Genomic DNA, 21,024 nt, shown 5'->3' on the forward strand with positions numbered 1-21,024 from the left:
TCAGCCTCCCGAGTAGCTGGGATTACAGGTGCCCGCCACCATGCCTGGGTAATTTTTGTATTTTTAGTAGAAATGGGGTTTCGCCATGTTGGCCAGGGTGGTCTTGAACTCCTGACCTCAAGTGATCTGCCTGCCTCAGCCTCCCAAATTGCTGGGATTACAGGTGTGAGCCACTGTGCCTGGCCTGAAGAGGTTTTTGAATAACACTCTTTTTTTTGTTTTTTGAAGACAGAGTCTCACTCTTGTCACTCAGGTGGAGTGCAATGGCCTTGGCTCACTACAACCTCCGTGTCCTGGGTTGAAGTGATTCTCCTGCCTCAGCCTCCTGAATAGCTGGGATTACAGATGCCCACCACCATGCCTGGCTCATTTTTCTTGTATTTTTAGTAGAGACAGGGTTTCACCATGTTGGCCAGGCTGGTCTGAAACTCCTGACCTCAGGTGATCTGCCCACGTCAGCCTCCCAAAGTGCTGGGATTACAGGCGTGAGCTGCCGCGCCCGGTTGAATAACACTTAATTGGTTTCCACCTTCCTCTCAACTTCTCTACTTTTGACATTTATTCTTCTTGATTTCGAAATATCCAGATGGAAAGAAAAATCAAATTCTGTGCTGCTCAGCTTCACTGATCCAGCAAAGTCTTCTGTTTGGACAAAAAGGACAGACACCTACACCTGAGAACTGACCTGGGACTTGGGGTTTTCAACACTGACACTATCTCACATTGGGAAACAGACTTTTATGTTCCTTGTGATTTGTAGAATGTTCCTTTTCCTTATGTTCTAGGGTTGGAGATCATTGGCAATTTTTTTTTTTTTTTTTTGAGGCCGAGTCTCCCTCTGTCACCCAGGCTGGAGTGCAGTGGCACGATCTCAGCTCACTGCCACCTCTGCCTCCCAGGTTCAAGTGATTTTCCTGCCTCAGCCTCCTGAATAGTTGGGATTACAGATGCCTGCCACCACGCCTGGCTAATTTTTGTATTTTTAGTACAGATAGGGTTTCTCCATGTTGGCCAGGCTGGTCACGAACTCCTGACCTCAGGTGATCTACCCACCTCGGCCTCCCAAAGTGCTGGGATTACAGGCATGAGCCACCACGCCCAGCCAATTGGCAAGTTTTAAGAAAATCCTTACAAACTTAATGCTAGGTAATCATCTTAGCACATTCCTCTGAGGAGTTGCCAAATCCATCTCCTGAAAGTACTGTCCAATCTGTAAAGCCTGATGATGTTTTTGCCCATTGAACATGACTCTTCAAAATCTCCTTCACTTTCCTACTCCAAGCAGCAAACCAAATCTTCATACTGATTTTCTCAACTTCTGATATGAATGGTTATGGACTGAATGTTTGTGTCTCCTCAATATTCATATGTTGAAATCCTAACCCCAATGTGGTGGTATTAGCAGCTGGGGCCTTTGGGAGGTGATTAGGATATAAGGGTGAATTTCTTATGAAGGGAATTAGTGCCCTTATAAGAAAAGAGCTTGTCAGCACTTTGGGAGGCTGAGGCAAGAGGATCACTTGAGGCCAGGAGTTTAAGACCAGCCTAGTCAACATAGTGAGACCCTGTCTCAATTTAAAAAAAAAAAAAAAAAAAAGAGAGAGAGTTTACTTCCTTTCTTTGCTCTCCACCATGTGAGAATACAATGAGAGGCAATCTGCAAACTAGGTAGTAAGCCTTCATCAGATGCTGGATCTGCTGGCACCTTGATATTGGACTTCCCAGCCTCCAGAATAGTGAGAAATAAATATCTGTTGCTTAAGCCACACAGTCTATGGTAATTTGTTACAGTGGCCGAAAATGACTAATATAAATGAAAAGAGAAACAAACTTAAAAATTCTGGCTGAGCGCCATGGCTCATGCCTGTAATCACATCACTTTGGGAGGCTGAGGTGGGAGGATCGCTGGAGGCCAAGAGTTTGAGACCAGTCTGGGAAACATAGTGAGAATCCTGTCTCTACACACACACACACACACACACACACACACACACACACACATATCCCACCACACTTAAAATAGAATCCAAATTCCTTACTATGGCCTAAAGATCCCAGGTGATACCACCTGTGATGGTGCATTCTCATGGAGCCTCTGCCTTTGCACACCATGGGCCGGCACTCAGACCCTTAAACTACCAAGCTCCTTCCAGCCTCTGTTGTTTCTATCTTGAACATTCTCCCCCTCCCTTTCAAGTCTCAGCAAAAATGTCCTTCCTCAGCCTGTCTGATAACCATTTCAAGAGCAGTCTCCTTGCCTTCTCTGTCCAATCACTGATCCCAATGACCTCTTTATTTCCTTCACAGCCCTTAGTACTACCTGAAATTACCTAGGTTACGTATGTGGTTGTCGTCTTTCTCCCTCATTAGCCTGTAAGCTCCCGAAAGGCAGCAGCTTGCTGTCTTCACCGCAGTACCTCAACAGTGCCAAGAACAGAGCAGGCCTCCATTCAATGTTTGTTGAATCACATACTCTATACGACTTTCCATTTCTTTCCCCACAGATCACATGTCCAACACGAAAACCAACCAGACTTAACATATTAGAGTTCCTCTTTTCCCACTTTTTCCCTACCTCCCCTTCTGGGGAACGTCTGCATTAGCAATGAGAAGCCTTCAGGGCTGGAAGCTATGAGGAGCAGAATTGTGGGCTATGGTTTTCTAAGGTTTAACCTCCTTGTCACGTTAGACTTAAGTGTCCACAGTCATATGCACCCATGAGCATTGCTCGGTCAGCTCGTAAAGGCACTTCCCTTGGGTTCCTTTAGCTCCGATGTCCTACCACTCACTCTAAAGCCCACTGACTTCAGGGCTTGGATTCTGGAGGCAGAAAGACCCAACTTTGAAGCCTGGCTGTGCCATTTACTAGACATGTGACCTTATACTCCTCAAACCTCAACTCTTCATCTAGAAAAGGGGAATGACAGCGATACCTACCTCATAGGGTGGCTGTGAGACTAAATGGATAATTCAAACAAAGGACTCAGTAAAGTGCCTTGCACAGTTTATTGCAAAAAACAGCTATTGTCTCACCCCATCCCCCAGGTTCTATCCCTCCCTCTGGCAACATTCCATGGTTACTTTTTAAGGTTACTTTTATAGGCTGATGTCAGTTTTAACTCAGGGCTGTCCACAAAGTCCTGAAACACAGAAAGCCGACCAGCACACACCCCTCTCCAAATAATGAAGGCGTGTGTTCTAGAAAGAAGGACCTTCTTCCACCCTGGTGATTTCAGTGCACCTCTCATGACCCAGCCTGCAACTGTACAACAGCTACCAAGTGAGCTCACTGGGTGTTCTGCTGGCCTGGGATAAATGGAGCTCTAGCTAGATCTCAGGAAAAAGTTTGTCATGGTTTGCAGAATACTAGGAAACAAAACAGGCTGGGCGCGGTGGCTCACGCCTGTAATCCCAGCACTTTGGGAGGCTGAAGCAGGTGGATCATGAAGTCAAGAGATCAAGACCAACCTGACCAACATGGTGAAACCCCGTCTCTACTAAAAACACAAAAATTAGCTGGACGCAGTGGCGCGTGCCTGTAGTCCCAGCTACTCAGGAGGCTGAGACAGGCGAATTGCTTGAACCTGGGAGGCGGAGGTTGCAGTGAGCCGAGATCACGCCACTGCACTCCAGCCTGGGCAGCAGAGCGAGATTCTGTCTCAAAAAAAAAAAAAAATAGAACCTATGGAAACAAGAGGAAAGGGGAAAATGTTAAAGGCTCCTGTGTGATGCCAATCCCAGTGAGGGGATGAAGAAACAGCTCTCCTCCTCTTTAATTATGAGGCCATGAGCCTTTTGCTACCTCTCTCCTGGGCACTTGCACATGGTTCTCTTCAAATAGCTTAGTAATTTTCAAGGGGTCCTACTAGTGACTACAAAAGATTTTCAGTTAACAGACAGGTCAAGTTGTGTTTTAGACTTTAAGGTATAAAAATATATTATCAAATGTAAAAGTATAGCATGGTTTCTTCTTTTTAACCAACAGACAGGCAGATGTATAGCATGGTTTCTTCTATATATCACTTGGTTTATTAATCACCTGCAAACTTATCTCAGAAAAATCTTATCTTAGAAAGACCAGTGAACAAAATCAAACTGATGCCAATGGTAGGGGATCCAAAGGAAATGATTCTGGTAGCAACTTGTGTCAGGCAAGCTAATCTATTGCTTTGTGCCTCATTTCCCCACATGAAAAAAGGGGGCCAGGAGATGTTAAAAGAGTGTCAAATAATGAACAGTCCTAAAGCTTACTGAAAACAGCCTTTATACAGCCAGTAGCAGTTACCACCCAGCACTGTATTGGAACACAGGGGAACGGTGCACACATCCCGCCTAGGAATGGGGGTGGTCTTCTTGTCCCGCTCACCCAGCCAACACTGCCCACTGGGAGGGAGAGGATAACCTTCCTGGGGGAGTTACCTTCACAAACTGCACATCGCTGAGGATGTGGACTGAGTAGTCGGGCATGTAGAGGTTGTTGTTGCTGCTGTACAGCTGAGTGTTGCTGCCCCCAAAGTCACTGCGCTCTCGGTTTGGAGACTCAGAACGATTCAACCCACTGCAGCGAGAAGGGGACCGGTTTACTGCAGATGGTGAGAGATGGAGAAAAGACAAGGAGGGATGGGTGGGGAGGAAGAAGGGGGAGGGAGGGAGACAGGAAAGGAGGGAGAGACAGGTGTTGTTTACTGAGGTCCCATACGACTTTCAGGCAATGGTAACACTGGGTGGTGGTGATGAGCCTCACCCTTCCCATCAGAGCCCGGGAAGGAGCTGAGCTGCTTTGTTGATGTTTATTCCTAAGAGGAACAAATACTTAAGACAAACTCATGGCTCCCTTCCACTCAGCTGCTCCCCACAACCTCTCCCAGTGAGGAGCTGGAGCATCTGTTTTCCCCAGACAGCGGGGATGGGTGGTTCACATCTTCCTTGGTTCTTGTCTTCAGGTTAGGTGCACAAGGACCCCGAATGAGATGAGGTCGGTACTATAAGCATGGCTTGCTACCCTAGACCATGTGCCCCTCTACCATGGTGAGGTATTTTACATTAACTCCAATCACAAACCTTATTTTAGAAAGGCCAAGGCCTTGGGTGTGCCTTCAAAACCATCTGTCACAGCACAGGCAACCAATCCTCATGTGGCCATACATTTTAGTGGGAAGAACTCAGGCCTGCCCCCACATTGGCAGGGCCTGGGACAAACGGAAGCCCACAAACCACAAGGATAAATATTTTTAAGTTAGAAGTTACATTGATAAACGGTAAAAATAGGCTTTATCCTCTTCCTTGACAAATGTTCATAGCAACCATGCCAGAAAACAGAGCTGTGGGTGGATAGCCAGCACTGGCCCTAGGGCTTCTGGACCCCTGGTCCCCTAGGATTGTTTGGGTGGGGATTCCAGGATTCTGGATATCTGAAATGTGGTTTAGAAGGGAGGACACAGGCTCTGGCTCAGCACATCCCTTTGGCCCTGAGAACTCTTTGCCCCATACAGATGGGCTGGACTGAGAAGGGCCACAGTGTGGGTCTAGGGCTGGGCTCCCTCTTGCATAGGCCTGAGGGGGGCACTGGGATAATCTGCAGGCCTTCTGTCAAAGATCTCCTGAATGCTTAGCCAGGTTCTTTTCACATTTTTAAGAAATACTTCTTGGAAAAGTTCAATTAAGACCATGTCACTTGGTTTTATGTGAGCTGCCCTCTCTAGGAACAACAGAAAAGAGGATACCAAAGGTGACTCCAAACATCTTCTCAACCGTGGAACTACCCCAAGTGGTAGACTGCAAAGCTCCCCCAATCCTTCTGCTTCTTCCAAAAAAGGGGATGAGGAGGCTGTCAGCTTCTCTTAACACAGATTTAGCTCAGGGGGCTCAAATGAAAAATCAGATTCTTTATAGATTCTGCTCTTTCAGGGTAGAACCTTGGGAATGTAATCCTGTCTCTTGAGATAAAGCAAAATATTTGATTAGCCTCTATTTGCAATGAGTCATGGAAGGTTGATGATCTATTTAGCTGCCAAGCTGTTGTCTGGCAAACCATGTAGCAGAAAGAGTAAAATAATAGGTTGAATCATTTTCTCATTAGAACCATAATCATCACTGTCTTGATCTGATTATGGAATTAAGGAGTCCACTTCCAGTCTTCCCCCTTCTCAGTAAGTGTCATCCACTTATATGCAGTTCCTGAAACCAGAAACCCCAGGATTGTCCTTGACTCCTGCCGCTCCCTCAGCCCCATATGGAGCCTTGCTATCCATCTGACATAATGAGCCCATCAGTCCTATCTCTGTCTCCACTCAAATCCCAGCTACCTCAGCCTCACCTGGACCACAGTCTCCCCACTTAGAATCTTATAATCTGTTTTCACCTCAGCTGCCAGAATCACATTTTTAAAACACAAATCAGCTTCCTGTTTTGTCTGAATAAAATCCAAATTCCTTGCTGTGACCCGGCCCCTGCTTTCCTATCTGATCTTATCTTGGGACCTCCTTTCCCCTCTCTTGCTTTGCTTTAGCCACTGGCCTCCCTGGGCGTCCTTAACCATGCAGGCTTTCCCCACCTCAAGGAATGCCATTTCCCCTTCCTACCCCACCTCCTCCCACCTCAGCTAATGGCTATCTGCTCCCCAGTCACTAGTTCTCAGCTGAGGCACCACCTTCTCTGAAGAACTTGTCTGGTCACCTAAGAAGATTCCTCCTGTTCTCCTCTATCATGACCCCCGTCCATCCTTTCAAAGCACTTTCACAAGTATTAATTACATATTAGTAACTACTTGTTACATCTACTTAATTCAACTTTTAATTCCACGAGGGCAGAGACCTTGTCTTCTCTGGTTATCCTCATTGTACGCCCAGCACCTAGCACAGTGCCTGGCCTAGAGAAGGTACTCAAGGAAAACGTGTAGAATAAATGAATCAGCACGTCAGGGTCCCACAGGGTGATACAATGACTCTTAAAGTTTATAATCTAAATTTGTTTTTTAAAAAAAGCTCTAAATTCAGAGCTCTTAAATCATCACAAAGCTAAAGTCATTAAAGCTCTTAAATCATCAAACTAAAGCTCTTAAAGTCACTAAAGCTCTTAAATCATCACAAACCTAAAGTCATTCTGGGGAAGCTGACTTCCCCAAGAAGTGAGGGTGGGGAGCAAGACACTCCAGAAATGTGGCTGGATAGAGTAAAATAGTGTGCAACTAGAATCAAAGGGCACCAAGAAGCCTCAGGCCTTGACCCAATAACTTGAGGAAGAGGCCACATGGAGCAGCAAGACTGTTTGTTTAATAAGGGCATGTGAAACAGGGGGTCCTGAAGTCAGGTGCCTAGGGCCCTACCCATCCACTGTATGATGAAGGACCAGACCCTTCTCCAGAGCGACTAAGAACTGACAGGACAGGGACAGTGATGGTGCTGTAGAGAACAACATGAAGCATCAAGGCGATTGTAAAAAGCAGTAGTGTTGGGCAGAAAAAGGTACATTTCACTTCTGGGCCTGATTCCTTGAAAACAAACTGATGAGTTCTTAAAAATAGAACTAGCATTCAAGCCAGCAATCCCACAACCGGGTATCTACCCAAAGGAAAAGAAATTATGTGAAAAAGATACCTGTACTTGTATGTTTCTTGCAGCACTATTCACAATAGCAAAGATACAGAATCAACCCAAGTGTCCATCAATGGATGACTGGATAAAGAAAATGTGATTTTGTGTATATATATATGTGTGTGTGTGTGTGTGTGTGTGTCTGTGTGTCCGTGTGTGTATGTGTGTACACACAATGAAATATTACTCAGCCATAAAAAGAATGATATCATGTCTTTTGCAGCAACATGGATGGAAATAGAGGCCATTATCTTAAGTGAAATAACTCAGAAAGTCAAAGACTGCATCATTTCCCTTGTAAGTGGGAGCTAAATAATATGTACAAGTGGACAAAGGGAAATAATAGACCTTGAAGACCCAGAAGGGCAGGAGAAGGTGAGGGATAGAAATTACATAATGAGTACAATGTATACTATTTGGGTGATGGCCACACTAAAAGCTCAGACTTCACAACTACGTAACAAAAATGCACTTGTACCCCCTAAATCTATAAAAAAAGAAGAAGAGAAAGCAAATTGATGAGTTCTGGCTTGGCCGGACCCATTTGTGGCTATTTTAGGGTGGTGGCTGGATAAGTCTGTGTTCTTTCCTCCAGGCTAATTGTTGCAGAAAAGTGGGGCAGACAGTCCTGCCCAAGAGTAGCTTCTTTGGCCCCAGTGCAGCATCTGGAAAACCATACCTTGACCTGGTGGGTTTTGACCTCAACTCAGTTTGGACATAACCAAGGGAAGAGAGTGTGAGCAGGGCTTGTGGCTTCAGCTGCCCAGAGAATCACCACCATTCCTCAATAATCCTCCACTTTGCCTGGCCAGACATGGGCTTCACACACCCTACACCAGTTGTTCCATATCCTCATCTCTTATGTCACAATTCAAGATATGTTCACGGAGGACAACAGGGAAATAGCCCTATTTTATCTACTAAACTCCTTCCATCCATGGAAGCTTCTCCTGTTGGAGACAGAGGCAACAGCTACATCCCAGTTCCCTCCAAGGCTGTCATCATTTCACTGGCATCCAGTGTAGATGACAACCACAGGGACTCACATGTCAAACACAAGCTACATCACTATTGTGCTGGGAGGAGGAAAAACATCTTTTTTTTTTTTTTAAGTAAAAACAATGCTATTGAGAGTTTATTTATAAAATCATAAAGGATTCCCAACACCAAACGATACAACTGTCTTACAAAGATCGAGTCTATAAAAGCAATTTTTAAAAGAAAAAAGAACCTTTACTCCATGAGAAGGTCCCAGCTCCTCTGAGTATTGTGCGAGATCAATGTTTTCGTGTCCTGGAGTCTGACATTCCTCAATAGGTGGGATGCTGATGACTTGGCATTTTGGTAATTGTGCACATACACTCAGAGGTTTCTGAGCAAGGGACATGGAAATGCTTTTAATAAAAAGCAGAAGAAATCAGTAACAGACAAGTGTCCTAGCAGCATGGCAAACTAGTTCAAGTTGTGTAATTCCCCTTGGCATATCCTAAGAGCACAGAGGCACAGCTTGGGGGAGTGAAGCAAGGAGGAAAATCCTAAGTATAGTGCAAGGAGGTCTGGAAGGAGACAGATCAAACAGTGATAATGTAACACCAATATATTTGGGTGGAGAAGGCACTAGGGTAAAACTGGGGGCAGGGTGGCAAGGGTATGGTCGAGGACTTCACACTGTAATTGGGGCTGGATGGAATCTCCTATCCTTCTGCAGTAATAGTCAGGGGCCCTGAAAATCTATACACAGCAGCTCTGGGAATCTTGCTTCATTTGCGACACCTGTATCCAGGGAGCCTTCGCAACCCTATCCTGGAATCAGACCCCAAGACACAGAAGTAGAATGCTAAGCTCCCATTTTCCTTATGGGGATTTGAGGAAAAAGGAGGGTTCAGGGGTTGCCTGCCTACATCTTTCGTACCACCAGTGAGGGAAGGGGGAATGGCCTACTTTGGTCTGACTGTGATTGTGCCATGGGCCATCTCTGTTCTCCAAAATGGATGAGGAAGCTTAATTACACAGACCTGTAAGAGTACAAACTAGAATTATTAAAATTCATTATACTGGGGCAATATTTAGCATCAGACAACCGAACACCAAAGCCAGCTGTCTGTCAAAACTACAATGTGAACTCTAAGCCCAAGTTAGGATCCCAGATGAACTCATTCACTTTACACGGAGCTTTAATGGTTCCCAAATGTTCATTACACAAGAGCCAACCCGAAGGAATACTTCCACTTACCACATTTTGCAAAGTAGAAATATTATTTTTAGAGATTCCCTGTATATTCAAGCAGAAAACTGTCATTATTGATCTCAGTGCACATTATGAATAGATAACTGAGCACTGAAAAAGAACCCTTGGTTCCAAAGTCTCTGTCTCTGTGCTTTTGTGGATTTGAAAGGACTGTCATGGGGAATTCAAAACTATTTCCACCACGAGGAGAAGAAAGAAGGAGTGAATGTGGGGAAAGGGAATGATAATTGCAGTGGGGCGGTGTACTTTCAGGGGAAACCCCTGATCAGAAGTTTCATTTTTAAATGAAAGCACCTGCCAAGTTGGTTAACCACACCACACCCTGGAGGTAATCTGTGAACCACTGTGCTCTTATTTCAAACTAAGGCTCAAATAGAAAGAGACTCCCTATGGATAATGATGGCAATATTTGATGCAGACACCCCTGGCCTCAATCTTGTGTGAGCACCAGATTCGTAATTAGCACTGCTTTCAAAATGCAAATAAATCACAGCCCTCTAGGGGGCACAAAATGTCTATATTCAGAGGTACAGCAAGGTCGCAGGCAGTAGATGGAGAGCAGGATCTAAGATTTAGATTCCAGTCCTTGTCCCTCTACCTACCTACTACACATACAACACTGACTGACTTTCTCAGAACCTGTTTTTTAATCTGTTGTTTTTCTTTTTTTTTTTTTTTTTTTTGAGACGGAGTCTTGCTCTGTCACCCAGGCTGGAGTGCAGTGGCACAATCTCGGCTCACTGCAAGCTCCGCCTCCCGGGTTCACACCATTCTCCTGCCTCAGCCTCTCCGAGTAGCTGGGACTACAGGCGCCCGCCACCGCGCCCGGCTAATTTTTTGTATTTTTATTAGAGACGGGGTTTCACTGTGGTCTCGATCGCCTGACCTCATGATCCGCCCGCCTCGGCCTCCCAAAGTACTGGGATTACAAGCGTGAGCCACTGCGCCCGGCCAATCTGTTGTTTTTCAATGACAATTCCTGCCTATCTCCCAAAGTGATTGTGGGGAGTCAAATAAGACAATGACAGTTCTTTTTTAGACTTAAAGGCCCTACTAATTTCTAGGATTTATTTTCCCCCCATATAAGATAGGGTTGAGATTTAGCATATATGTAAATTAATGTATCTGATCAGAAATCAATATTTCCACTTAGCACATTTTGCAAAGTAAAAAAATTTTTTAGGTACTTTGGTATATTCTAGGAGAAAATGGCATCATTGTTGATCTCAATGCACATTATGAATGGACAATCGAGCACTGAATAAGAACCCTCGGTTCCAAAGTCTGTGCTTATAGGGCCAGAAGTTACCTGGAACTTCTTTCTACAAAATCCCAGACCTCTGAGGCTACTTCTTTTAATGATATGGAACAAAAGCAAGAGTGACAGAGGTAATACCACAGAATAGGTCCTGTGGATGTCACCTGATCACTGGGAAGGCACAGTGATTAGCTCTAGATAGAGACCAGACATAAGGTGGACAGGAATAAGCCAAAGGAGAAACTAGGCACTCCCTACCTCTGGTTTTCTCCAACTGTACCCACCATTGCTCCACCCTGCAGAGTTAAACCAAGGGTGGGAATAAGCTTACCTCTTTATGGGTAGGGTTTCCATTGTGTTGACACTAATCTCCTGTTGTGTTGAATATCCACAGTCATGGAAAAGGGGGGAAAGTTGAAAATACTCCCAGGGGCACATGACACCACCCAGAGTTGGATCAGAAGTCTCAGCACTTCCTGGGTGTTCTGCACAGCAGGAGGGAATCACTTTCATCTCTGTCTGACATTGGATTATCATGAACTTTATCATAATCAACACAGATGAACTAGAATTAACCTTCCTTTAACTGGGAAGTTACAGTTAATTAGGTCATCTGGTTAACTGAAGGTTAATTAAAAAGGAAAACACATCCTCGCTTTGATCTTTTGGGCTAAAAGTCTTTTAAAATGTGCATCTCCCCTTTCCTCTGAACCTTCACAGAACACTCTTGGCATTCACCAAGATTCACTGCATGTGAAGGAACTTGAAGGTCCATCAAGTGGTCATTTCTAATTTTGCTGGCATGTAGGAGTAGACCATTTAGCTGGTGAGGGCACCAGACTGGCATTTCACATTGACTGTCTGATCCTGTAGTCATTATGAAGGTATGAGCTCTCACGAAGCAAGAAAAACTATTTCTTAGTGGAAAATCACCATTGAGAGACAGACAGAAAACTTCGGTGAAATTTGAGAAGGTGGTTAACTTATCTTGTATAGATCAACATGAGGACCAGATGGTTTTTGATGAAAAAAAGCGATGTGGGGAAAAAACAGAAGTCAACATAAACACTTCTGAGGTTGCAAATTGGAGCGTTTGAAGTCTCAAAACATAGCCTTTTTTAAATGTTGAGGGTCTACTATACAGACGGAGAAACATAAGCGATTTCTCGATGACTGAGGATATGGTAGGGTCTTAGTATCATTACCCCAGCAACATGATAAGGGATACAGATTTAGAGGGTAGAGGAAATTGGACGGTGTTCTAACTGCAGGGCAATTTAACAAATACATTCCTGGTTTAGTCATTACTCGCTCTATGAGCCCAAGAGAACAACCTCTAGAGATGAAAACAAACCGTTGATCATTCAGATTTGTTGCATTCTTCTCAGTCATTGAATTATTGTCTAGCTCTATGAGGAATTGTTACCCGATTAAAAAGAAACCCAGTGACTATTTCATTTATCAACAAAAGAGGTTAAACCTAATGAAAAGTTGTTTTGAAAGTTTTACATATAGCATCTTTGTACGAGCAGAGCTCATGAGAATATGATCATCACAGAGTAACATTATTAGGAAGATGAGGACATGGAAGGAAAGAAAGGTAGAAAGAAAATAGGTAGAAATAAAGCATAGTATTCCACTATTCCTACTTCATTCATGCTGTACTCCTCATCCCTCCATTCTGTAGTCAGACAAATGAGGAAAAACTCACACTATCCCTCACCCCCACCATTTTTCCATGTGCATACACAGATACGTTCCTGGGAGGTAAACTCACAAATGACACCACTGAACCAGCAATGCCTGGGTGGTATGTGCAAATGAGTACTATTTGTGCAAAGTGCTATACCTTAGTCACAGGAGTGCCTGTTGGAGAGATTAGTTCTCATGCAGGAAAGTGACAGAGGCCAAAGGCTTCTTGCAAACCCCTCTGGATCTACAGAGACCCGAGACACCCATGCATGTTTACCTGGGGAGCCTGCCAGAGAGTCCCCTCTGCTGACAGCGAAGGTACGAGACACAGAGACGGGCACTAAAGAGTCAGGGGCCAAGGATTTGTGAGTTGCAAAAGGGAAGATATAAACACAAAAGGAAAGAGACAAAGAACAAAGTGGGTGAGACAGTCTGTTCCTGGATCTTCACAACATCACATTTCTCTGCAAAAAGGAATCCTGACTCTGAAAACACAGGAATCACATCCTCTTACAAAGTCACTCTCCAGAAAGACAAGAAAATAAAATGGATTTTGCTGAAGGTCATCTGAAAAGATGTGCAACACATCTTGGAATCAGATGTACAAGCACAAGCCGAGCCCTGTGGGAAGCATGTAGGCAGCATTCTCTGAGGCTCCCATTTTGAGCCAGCAAACATGCTGGGAGCCCAGCGCTGCATTCCCACCAAGCTCTCCCAGCTCCCATGGAGCTCAACTGCCAAGGGCACCTGCATAGGTACTCAGAGGCCTGAATGGAAAGTGTGTGCTCCTGCTAGGGGCATCCGTGAGGAAGCTAGATCCTGCCTCAGACTTCTAGGAGATGCCTCTGGTCACAGTGTTGGTGAAGAACTGTGCATTGCTAGAGGATAGGGATAAAGGAAGAACAATATCTCTAGCAGTGTTAATGTGAATCAACTTGATGAATTAAATAAAGCCACTTCGTGGTAAGTACCAGTGGTCCAAAGTATCTCTCCATTCCCTTTTCCTTCTCTTTCCCCACAGAGTTTGAAACAGTGCTGGCTATCACTTGGGGGCCCAGGTAGAGTTGAGTGTGTAGTAACGGTCCAGCCCCTCCCCCTTCAAGCAGTGTCTGGGCACGGGAACTATGGGAACCTGTCTTCATCTCTCTTATCTGATCATTCCCAGAGTCCTTTCTAAGGAGCTAAATGAAACCAGTCTGCAGATGATAGCATACGGAAATAGACTGCTTCTGCAGTTTTATTTGCTACACCAAATGATTTTATTTGAAATTACCTACCTGATAATCCTTTACTCTGTCATGAGATGTTAATGAATATTAGAATGGGCCTCTAATATTATGAGACACAATGGAGTTAAGAAACTCTCTATTCTCAAGAAGAATCATAGTTCTAAATGTATAAATGTATACACCAAACTGTATACATTGTATACAATGCATAAATGTATATACCAAACAGACAGGAGACCTGTTCTTTCCACATCTGCACACCTGTGTGTGCACCTATTCCAGCTACCATAGGTTCCTGGCAATCAGAACCAAGAAGAAGAAGACAGTGTAGATTATGTTCCCTTCACCTCATACAGGAAAGCCAGGGACTTCTTTGTAGCCTCAAGTTCAACTTTGAAGCATAGGTCATCATGCCAGTATTCCAGCAAACTCATAATCTCACTCCTCATCCTCTAAGGCTGATTAAGCTAGCTTCAAGCATAGGTGGACGGGGCTGGGCCAAGACCCTACAAGATTTTACTGCCTTTTAGCTTAGACTCAAGCTCTCCCTCAACCTATAGGTTGAGGTTCTTGGCCAGTGAAAGATGCTGGGTGGCTGGACCATGGGCTGAGCATTCACCTGGGATAACGGTGGGGTATGGGCAGCCTTTGAAGTTTTCACACTTCACTACACTAAGTATGGGTTCGGGGAGGATGGAAAATGTCTTTTTACCCCATTGGCTAATAATATTTCTTTTTCCTTCTGAAGATTTACAGAGATGCTCAGTAACATGGGGAGAGAAAGAGAAAGAGTGCTATGCTTCTTTTCAATTAACTAGTTTTAAAGGAGAAATCAATGTTGCAACTTTATTTCTATCTCACTGATGCAACTGAAAGCTTCTGAAAGCAAAAACTAGAGACAAGAAGGAAGGAAAGGAAGAAATCGGATAACATCTTCCTTCTACTTAAAACAATTTTTTTTTTTTTTGAGATGGAATCTTGCTCTGTAGCCAGGCTGGAGTACGGTGGCATGATCTCGGCTCACTGCAACCTCCACCTCCCGGGTTCAAGCGATTCACCCGCCTCAGCCTCCGGAGTAGCTGGGATCAAAGGCACATGCTACTATGCCTGGCTAATTTTTGTATTTTTAGTAGAGATAGGGTTTCACCATGTTGGCCAGGATGGTCTCGATCTCCTGACTACACGATCCGCCCGTCCTGGCCTCCCAAAGTGCTGGGATTACAGGTGAGAGCCACCATGCCCGGCCACAGCAATTTATTTTTATTTTTATTTTTATTTATTTTTTTTTTTTAAGAAAGAAGGTCATATAAATTGGATGGGCTAGGAAGCCATATGTAGGTCTTTTTTTCTCAGAATTTCCACCTCTTTTAGTCTTCTGGAAGAGATCACAGACATTTCTAGGTAACATATTAGAATCCCAGGAGAAGTCCCTAATGTGATGGATGATGGAAATTTCCTTTAGAGAACTAAGGTTTGCCAAAGTCCTGTAGCCCGTCCCTCACCCTTCCAGAGTTCTACTGAGCACTGATGCTTCCTTCATCAATCTTGATTGAGATTCATTGTCTTAAGGATAATAATGTACCAGGGTCTTTTCAATTTTACAGATCTCCTCCAACTCATGTTTTGCCACTCTTCACACGGGGCAGGTACTTCATTTCAGCCACTGGCTGGGCTATTACACTGTAACAATTAAACTGTAAATTGTTCCACTATTTCCACTTAGAAATTGCATTCCAGAATATGATGGATCTGAAATCTGTATTTTATTGTGCTGTGTGAACTAGCCAGGACACCAGGAAGCATCTTGGCCGGTCACCAACTTACTGGGTGATTTGAAGCAAGTCATTTCTTTAGTTTCACTCATGTTAAAATGGTATCTACCTTGCCATGTTCCAGGGACTATGATATCAAGCTCTGGGACCCTCTGATAATTCGCACCACAAGGCAATATGTAAAACCTTTTTTTATGATGAGAGAAAAGGCCCTATTTGGCATTGAAGTGATCACTGTAAACACTAACAGCTGAAAGCAATGCAAAATTCAGATCCATGAATCAGAAAGAAATCTAGAGAAATAATTCTTTCTGGATCACACTTTTAATCACAAAAAATGCCACGCCCTTTAAACACAAGTGCAATAACTACACAGGGAACAGCAAGAAGGCACAGCACAGAAGGGGCAGAGCACACCAGCCATCAGCCCTGTGCCTACCCCCACCAACAGCATGCACAGCCAGCTGGCAGATACCTCTCCACTAGCTGAGAGGTGGAGAACCAGCAAAGAGAAGCAGATAAGCAACGTATTGCACAAGGGTGGAACTTAGATCCCCAAATCTTGCAGTCACTTCTTACTGAGGACAAACCCCACAGACACAATAATAGCATATGAGAGTTTCTGAGTAAAGGCCATGGGTGAATTGTTATTGCACAGAAGGAAGGGCTGAGCCTCTGCCCAAGCACACAAATCACCTGCCTGCATTCCCTGGAAGGTGGCAATAAGCAATGCCTTCCCTCACAACCCCTGCACCCCCCCAACCATGTGAGCAGAGAAGCAGCAGAAAACATTCCAGACACACAGGACCTAAGCTCCCGTGGTCTGTGGGTACCTAGCAGGAAGCAGTGTTCCTGGCAGAACATTACAAAGGGGCTGCCAGCATTTGTCTTAGCCCCAGCCCAGGCTCAAAGTGCTTGGTCCAGGTTCCCAGAGCCGGTTGAGGCAGGACTACGATGGGGAGGACGAGGAAGGGATTTGAGAGATACATACGAAAGACAGAAGATCCAGCCAGACTGCCAACCTTCCGCACGTCATTATCTAAGGACAGAAGGATGCAGTGGGTTTCAGAGGCAACTCAGAAAACACACTTCTTATGGGAATCTTCCCTCTTCTATCCACCCCCAGCACCAATTAACCCTGTAAAAACCAGGCAATTAAATGGAAGGGTAGGGAACAAGTATAAAAAGCAAAATAAACTAAACTTGTCTTTTCATACTGAAATCTACCACCCTAGATCCCTAACACTTGAAAATATTACTGCTTTTTACAATTCAATTTTTTGTCACTTTTTTTTTAAGCACTAACTGAATGAAAAGTGATTCATACACCCATTTTGCAGAGGAAGGAACTAAAGCCAAGGAGGCTAAATGGCTTGTCCAGGCGGATTAACAAGAGTCAAAGGGGGAGTCAAGACTTGAACCCCTGTGCTTTTTCTACCATATCCCATTACTTTCCCAATAAACAAATGGGAACTAGAATACCTGAGCAAGCAGTGGTCATGATGGCTGGGACACCATAGTAAGTAAAGGCTCCATTTTCAAAGCGAAGGCCTTCCTTACCAACCTCCACCTCCACTTTACCCTGGAAAAAAAAAAAGGAAGTATACTATGAATGTGTATGAGCACTTCCAGTTCTACTATTGACTAGAACCCTAAGCATTTCTGCTTGGATAACAAGTGGACTAGACCCATGTTCTTATCACAGAGGAATGTTAATTCTCTCCAGATTTACATTTGAGAAAGCACCTCCAGCTTTAGTAGCTCTTTGCAGTAAATTCAGTGCTTCGTTGTTCATAAAACAGCATCCAGTCATGAATAACCAAGCTGTCCTTGCGTACTGTAATGGCCCTTCCATGATGCAGGCCTAAGCACTAGCTAACCCAGGGCCTCATAAACTGCCCCACCGGTTTAGTCCAAGATTGGACCATTTCTAAATCAGGTCAAGATAAAATCTAGGCCGGGTGCGGTGGCTCATGCCTGTAATCCCAGCACTTTGGGAGGCCAAGGCGGGTGGATCACAAGGTCAGGAGTTTGAGACCAGCCTGGCCAATATGGTGAAACCCCATCTCTACTAAACATACAAAAATTAGCTGGGTGTGGTGGTGCACGCCTGTAGTCCTAGCTGCTCAGGAGACTGAGGCAGGAGAATCGCTTGAACCAGGGAGGCAGAGGTTGCAGTGAGCTGAGATCAGGCCACTGCACTCCAGCCTGGGTGACACAGTGAGACTCCGTCTCAAAAAAAAGAAAAAAGAAAAAAGAAAAAAAGATAAAATCTAATTCTGTGTGAAGCTTGTTTAATTCGTTGCCAATAATGGTGATAGCTGATGTGTAATGCGTAGCATGCACGGACATGACACTGTGTTATGTGCACTGCATAGATTCTCATGCAATTCGCCCCACAACCCCATGAAGCCCATGCCATTTTTATCCTCAATTTACAAGGGACTCAATTTTGAGGCTCAGAGATTGAATAACTTGGTCAAGGTTAATTAGGAAATGGCAACAATGGAATTTTAAAGCCATATTTTTCAAATTTCTGAGTGTACACCCTTGCTACTATATTTTATTCCATGTTTTATTTGAAAACTGTTAAGTTTATGTTTAGCATAAGACATGAAACTATGTGATCATTACATTATACAAACAATGTAACAGGATTCTTGTTGATTTCCAACAGTGAAGCAAATGACTCCATTTTTTGGAGAAGAGAGGTCATTTTGTTCAGACCATTTGGAAAGATATACGTGAGGCAAGTTATAGTGACAGAGCAGAGAGGCTGGAAGTGGACAGTAACAAAGAGACCATTTGTAAGTTCATGTGAGCTTAATCAAGATTTTAAAATACAATCAGTGTATTTAGGATTCACAACATTATGTTGGGAAAGGACAGGGAATCAGTGACAGAGCTAATGGTACAGTCAGACAGGGCACCAGCAGTGTTACAAGCTGTAATCATGTCAGACACGTATTTAAGACAGGCCTATTCAGGTATCCAGAGCAGAAGGTGATCATACTTATGTGAGCACTGGGGAGATGTTGCACTTCTTTGAACAGGTCATTTTTCCCCTTCCTGGTCCTCTGAAGGGGGAGAAGATTTCAGGAACTGCAAAGGCTGAAATGCAGCTGAGAGAATGAATGTGTCCCATGTACCTCCAGAGAGCAGAGCAAGGACCAGTATGGAAGTCACAGATGGTGAGATTTCCACTTGACAGAGAGAAGGGTTTAAAGAAGAGTTGTCTAAAGTTTAGGAGGCAGTGGGCAGTTTCATTTCAGGGGATGTTCAAGCAGAGATGAGGAGGTATTATAGCTTCCGCAGAGCAGCAGTTCTGGAAGTTTAGAAGCAGAACCCCTCTATTGGAGAGGTATTCAACCCACCCCAAACATCGCTGAGTTGTCAGACTAAATGTCAAAGATCCCAGCAGGCCCCTCCTGCGGGTCATGAAGAAATGTCCACCCAGCTGGCCTTATTCCTGAGGCAGCAGCCAAGTCTTGGAACTTGGTGCTGAAGGAGGCATGGCCATTTCTTCACCCTGGAGATGCCCTCGTCTGGCTCTTAGAGGTTCCCTGACTTTCCTACTCACCTGTAGAAGCAGCACAAAGTAGTCTACAGGGCGGTTGCGCTGGTAGAGGTAGTGTTCCGGGGCCTTCTTGTTCTTCTCATCAAACTTCAGCTCCTGGATCACGTTGGGATGTTTCAGGAGCCGGAGCAGGATCTTCTCCGAAAGGTACAGAGACTTAAAGGGCTCCACTTCTAGAGGAGAGTGAGTGGGAAGGGAGGAAATCAGCAGCAGCTGTGTCCCACCCATTCCAGCAGTGGCAGCTGGGAGGAGTCAGAGTGAGCACAACTAGGACCCCTGTGCATGTACCTGGGCACCAGGCTGGCAGGGCTTCTGCAGTTCCTCTGGGGTGGAGGATCCTAATCCCAAGTGTGCATCTCAGGGCCTTACCCACGTCCTCTGGAAATGTGTGTCCCTGCACTGGCATCTCAGGAGAAACAGGTCTCCATTTGGAAATGTCTATTTTGTTATTAATTTTCTTTGATTTTATTTAAAATTGGACATGGACAACTAAGCCACATAAACCACAAAGACTTTAATGCTATAACTGAATGAGATGCAGATAATTTAATCTGGCTTATTTGTATGACACATATCTGCTGAATGAAATGAAATCCCATGTTACTAAAGACAGGCAATTATTTAAATAATAAGTTGTCAATAATGTGAGGCATCATTGCATCATATTTATATATTACAGCTATTACTTATATTACATATGTTAAACTTATAGTACTTATATAACATATGCTCTGGGAAGTAGTTAAAAGAAATCTGTATTCAGAACTAGAAATTCTACCTTAAAGCAGCTCCAACTTAAAATTTTCTACTCTTTAGCACCTAAAACAGTGCTAGCACTCATTATATACTCAATAAATACATGTTGGATTAATTAAATATTGAAGTTAGTGATAGATATGATCATTCTAGGTCAGCACATTAATTAAGCATGGATGGTCAGAGGGTTCAAAGACAAACTTTACCTTCTTCACAAGAAGGAGTTTATCTTTGGATTTTCTCACTTTTTTTTCTTTCTAAAGATCCCAAGATTCACAATACACTTCTGTATTTTAAAAATTCATAGCTCACAGGCTTCTATGGTACTCCTCTAGGGCACTGCAAGTCTAACAGACAGGGAGATGGCCTCAGGCTTCAGCCAGGAAGTGACTAGAAGAGGGAAAAATGCAGCAATGGTTTCTTTATCTCTTTTCTGTGGTAGAAGAGTTGAGTTATACTCATTTCTTCCTCTATAAGATCAGGCCTGGGGCTCCTCAATACAACAGTAGGTGGCATCCATTACCCTGTCTAAGGCAACCTCCTTCCTAGAACATGCTTCTCAGTCCTGACAGCACACTGGAATCAGGCTGGAAGGTATTAACAAGGATTGGTGCCTGGGTCCCACCCTAGAGATTCTGTTTTAGCTTCTCTGGAGTGGATACTTGTCCTACCTGTGGCCATGAAGCGGTGTGTGGCTAGCAGAAGCTGTGGTGAGATTTTCACCCGCATCTCCGTGTCCGAAAGCTTAAACAAGGAGAAGTCATGCCGCTTCCGCTCCCGGTGCGGGACCCTCTGCTTTTTCCGATTGTCAGCTGTGGGGTCACAGAGGACAGATTGCAGCTATCTCAGAATCATGTTGGTCTTTGGAGGTTTTCCCAGAATCACAGGGGACAGATAGAA

The 21,024-nt window shown here is 44.3% G+C and overlaps 1 protein-coding gene across 6 annotated transcripts in view; it reads right to left on the minus strand.

Annotated features, from left to right (window-relative positions):
• The window catches only part of CNNM1 (cyclin and CBS domain divalent metal cation transport mediator 1), a 71,843-nt gene that overhangs the window by 16,994 nt on the left and 33,825 nt on the right, over positions 1-21,024 (minus strand). For 5 of the 6 annotated variants that reach the window (XR_009212732.1, XR_009212731.1, XM_032134654.2 and 2 more), the window contains exons 3-7: positions 20,796-20,936; positions 19,372-19,541; positions 17,274-17,373; positions 16,783-16,830; positions 4,420-4,583 (exon numbers count right to left, since the gene is read on the minus strand). Coding sequence is in view for 4 of the 6 variants with exons in the window: in XM_032134654.2 (XP_031990545.1) it covers positions 4,420-4,583; positions 16,783-16,830; positions 17,274-17,373; positions 19,372-19,541; positions 20,796-20,936 (623 nt within the window). In the remaining 2 variants the exon portion in view is untranslated. The remainder of the gene's footprint in view (positions 1-4,419; positions 4,584-16,782; positions 16,831-17,273; positions 17,374-19,371; positions 19,542-20,795; positions 20,937-21,024) is intronic. The other variant, XM_032134665.2, reaches the window with a different exon arrangement.

The sequence above is a fragment of the Hylobates moloch genome, unplaced genomic scaffold, assembly GCF_009828535.3.
Source record: "Hylobates moloch isolate HMO894 unplaced genomic scaffold, HMol_V3 SCAFFOLD_3, whole genome shotgun sequence".
NCBI classification, from domain to species: Eukaryota; Metazoa; Chordata; class Mammalia; order Primates; family Hylobatidae; genus Hylobates; species Hylobates moloch.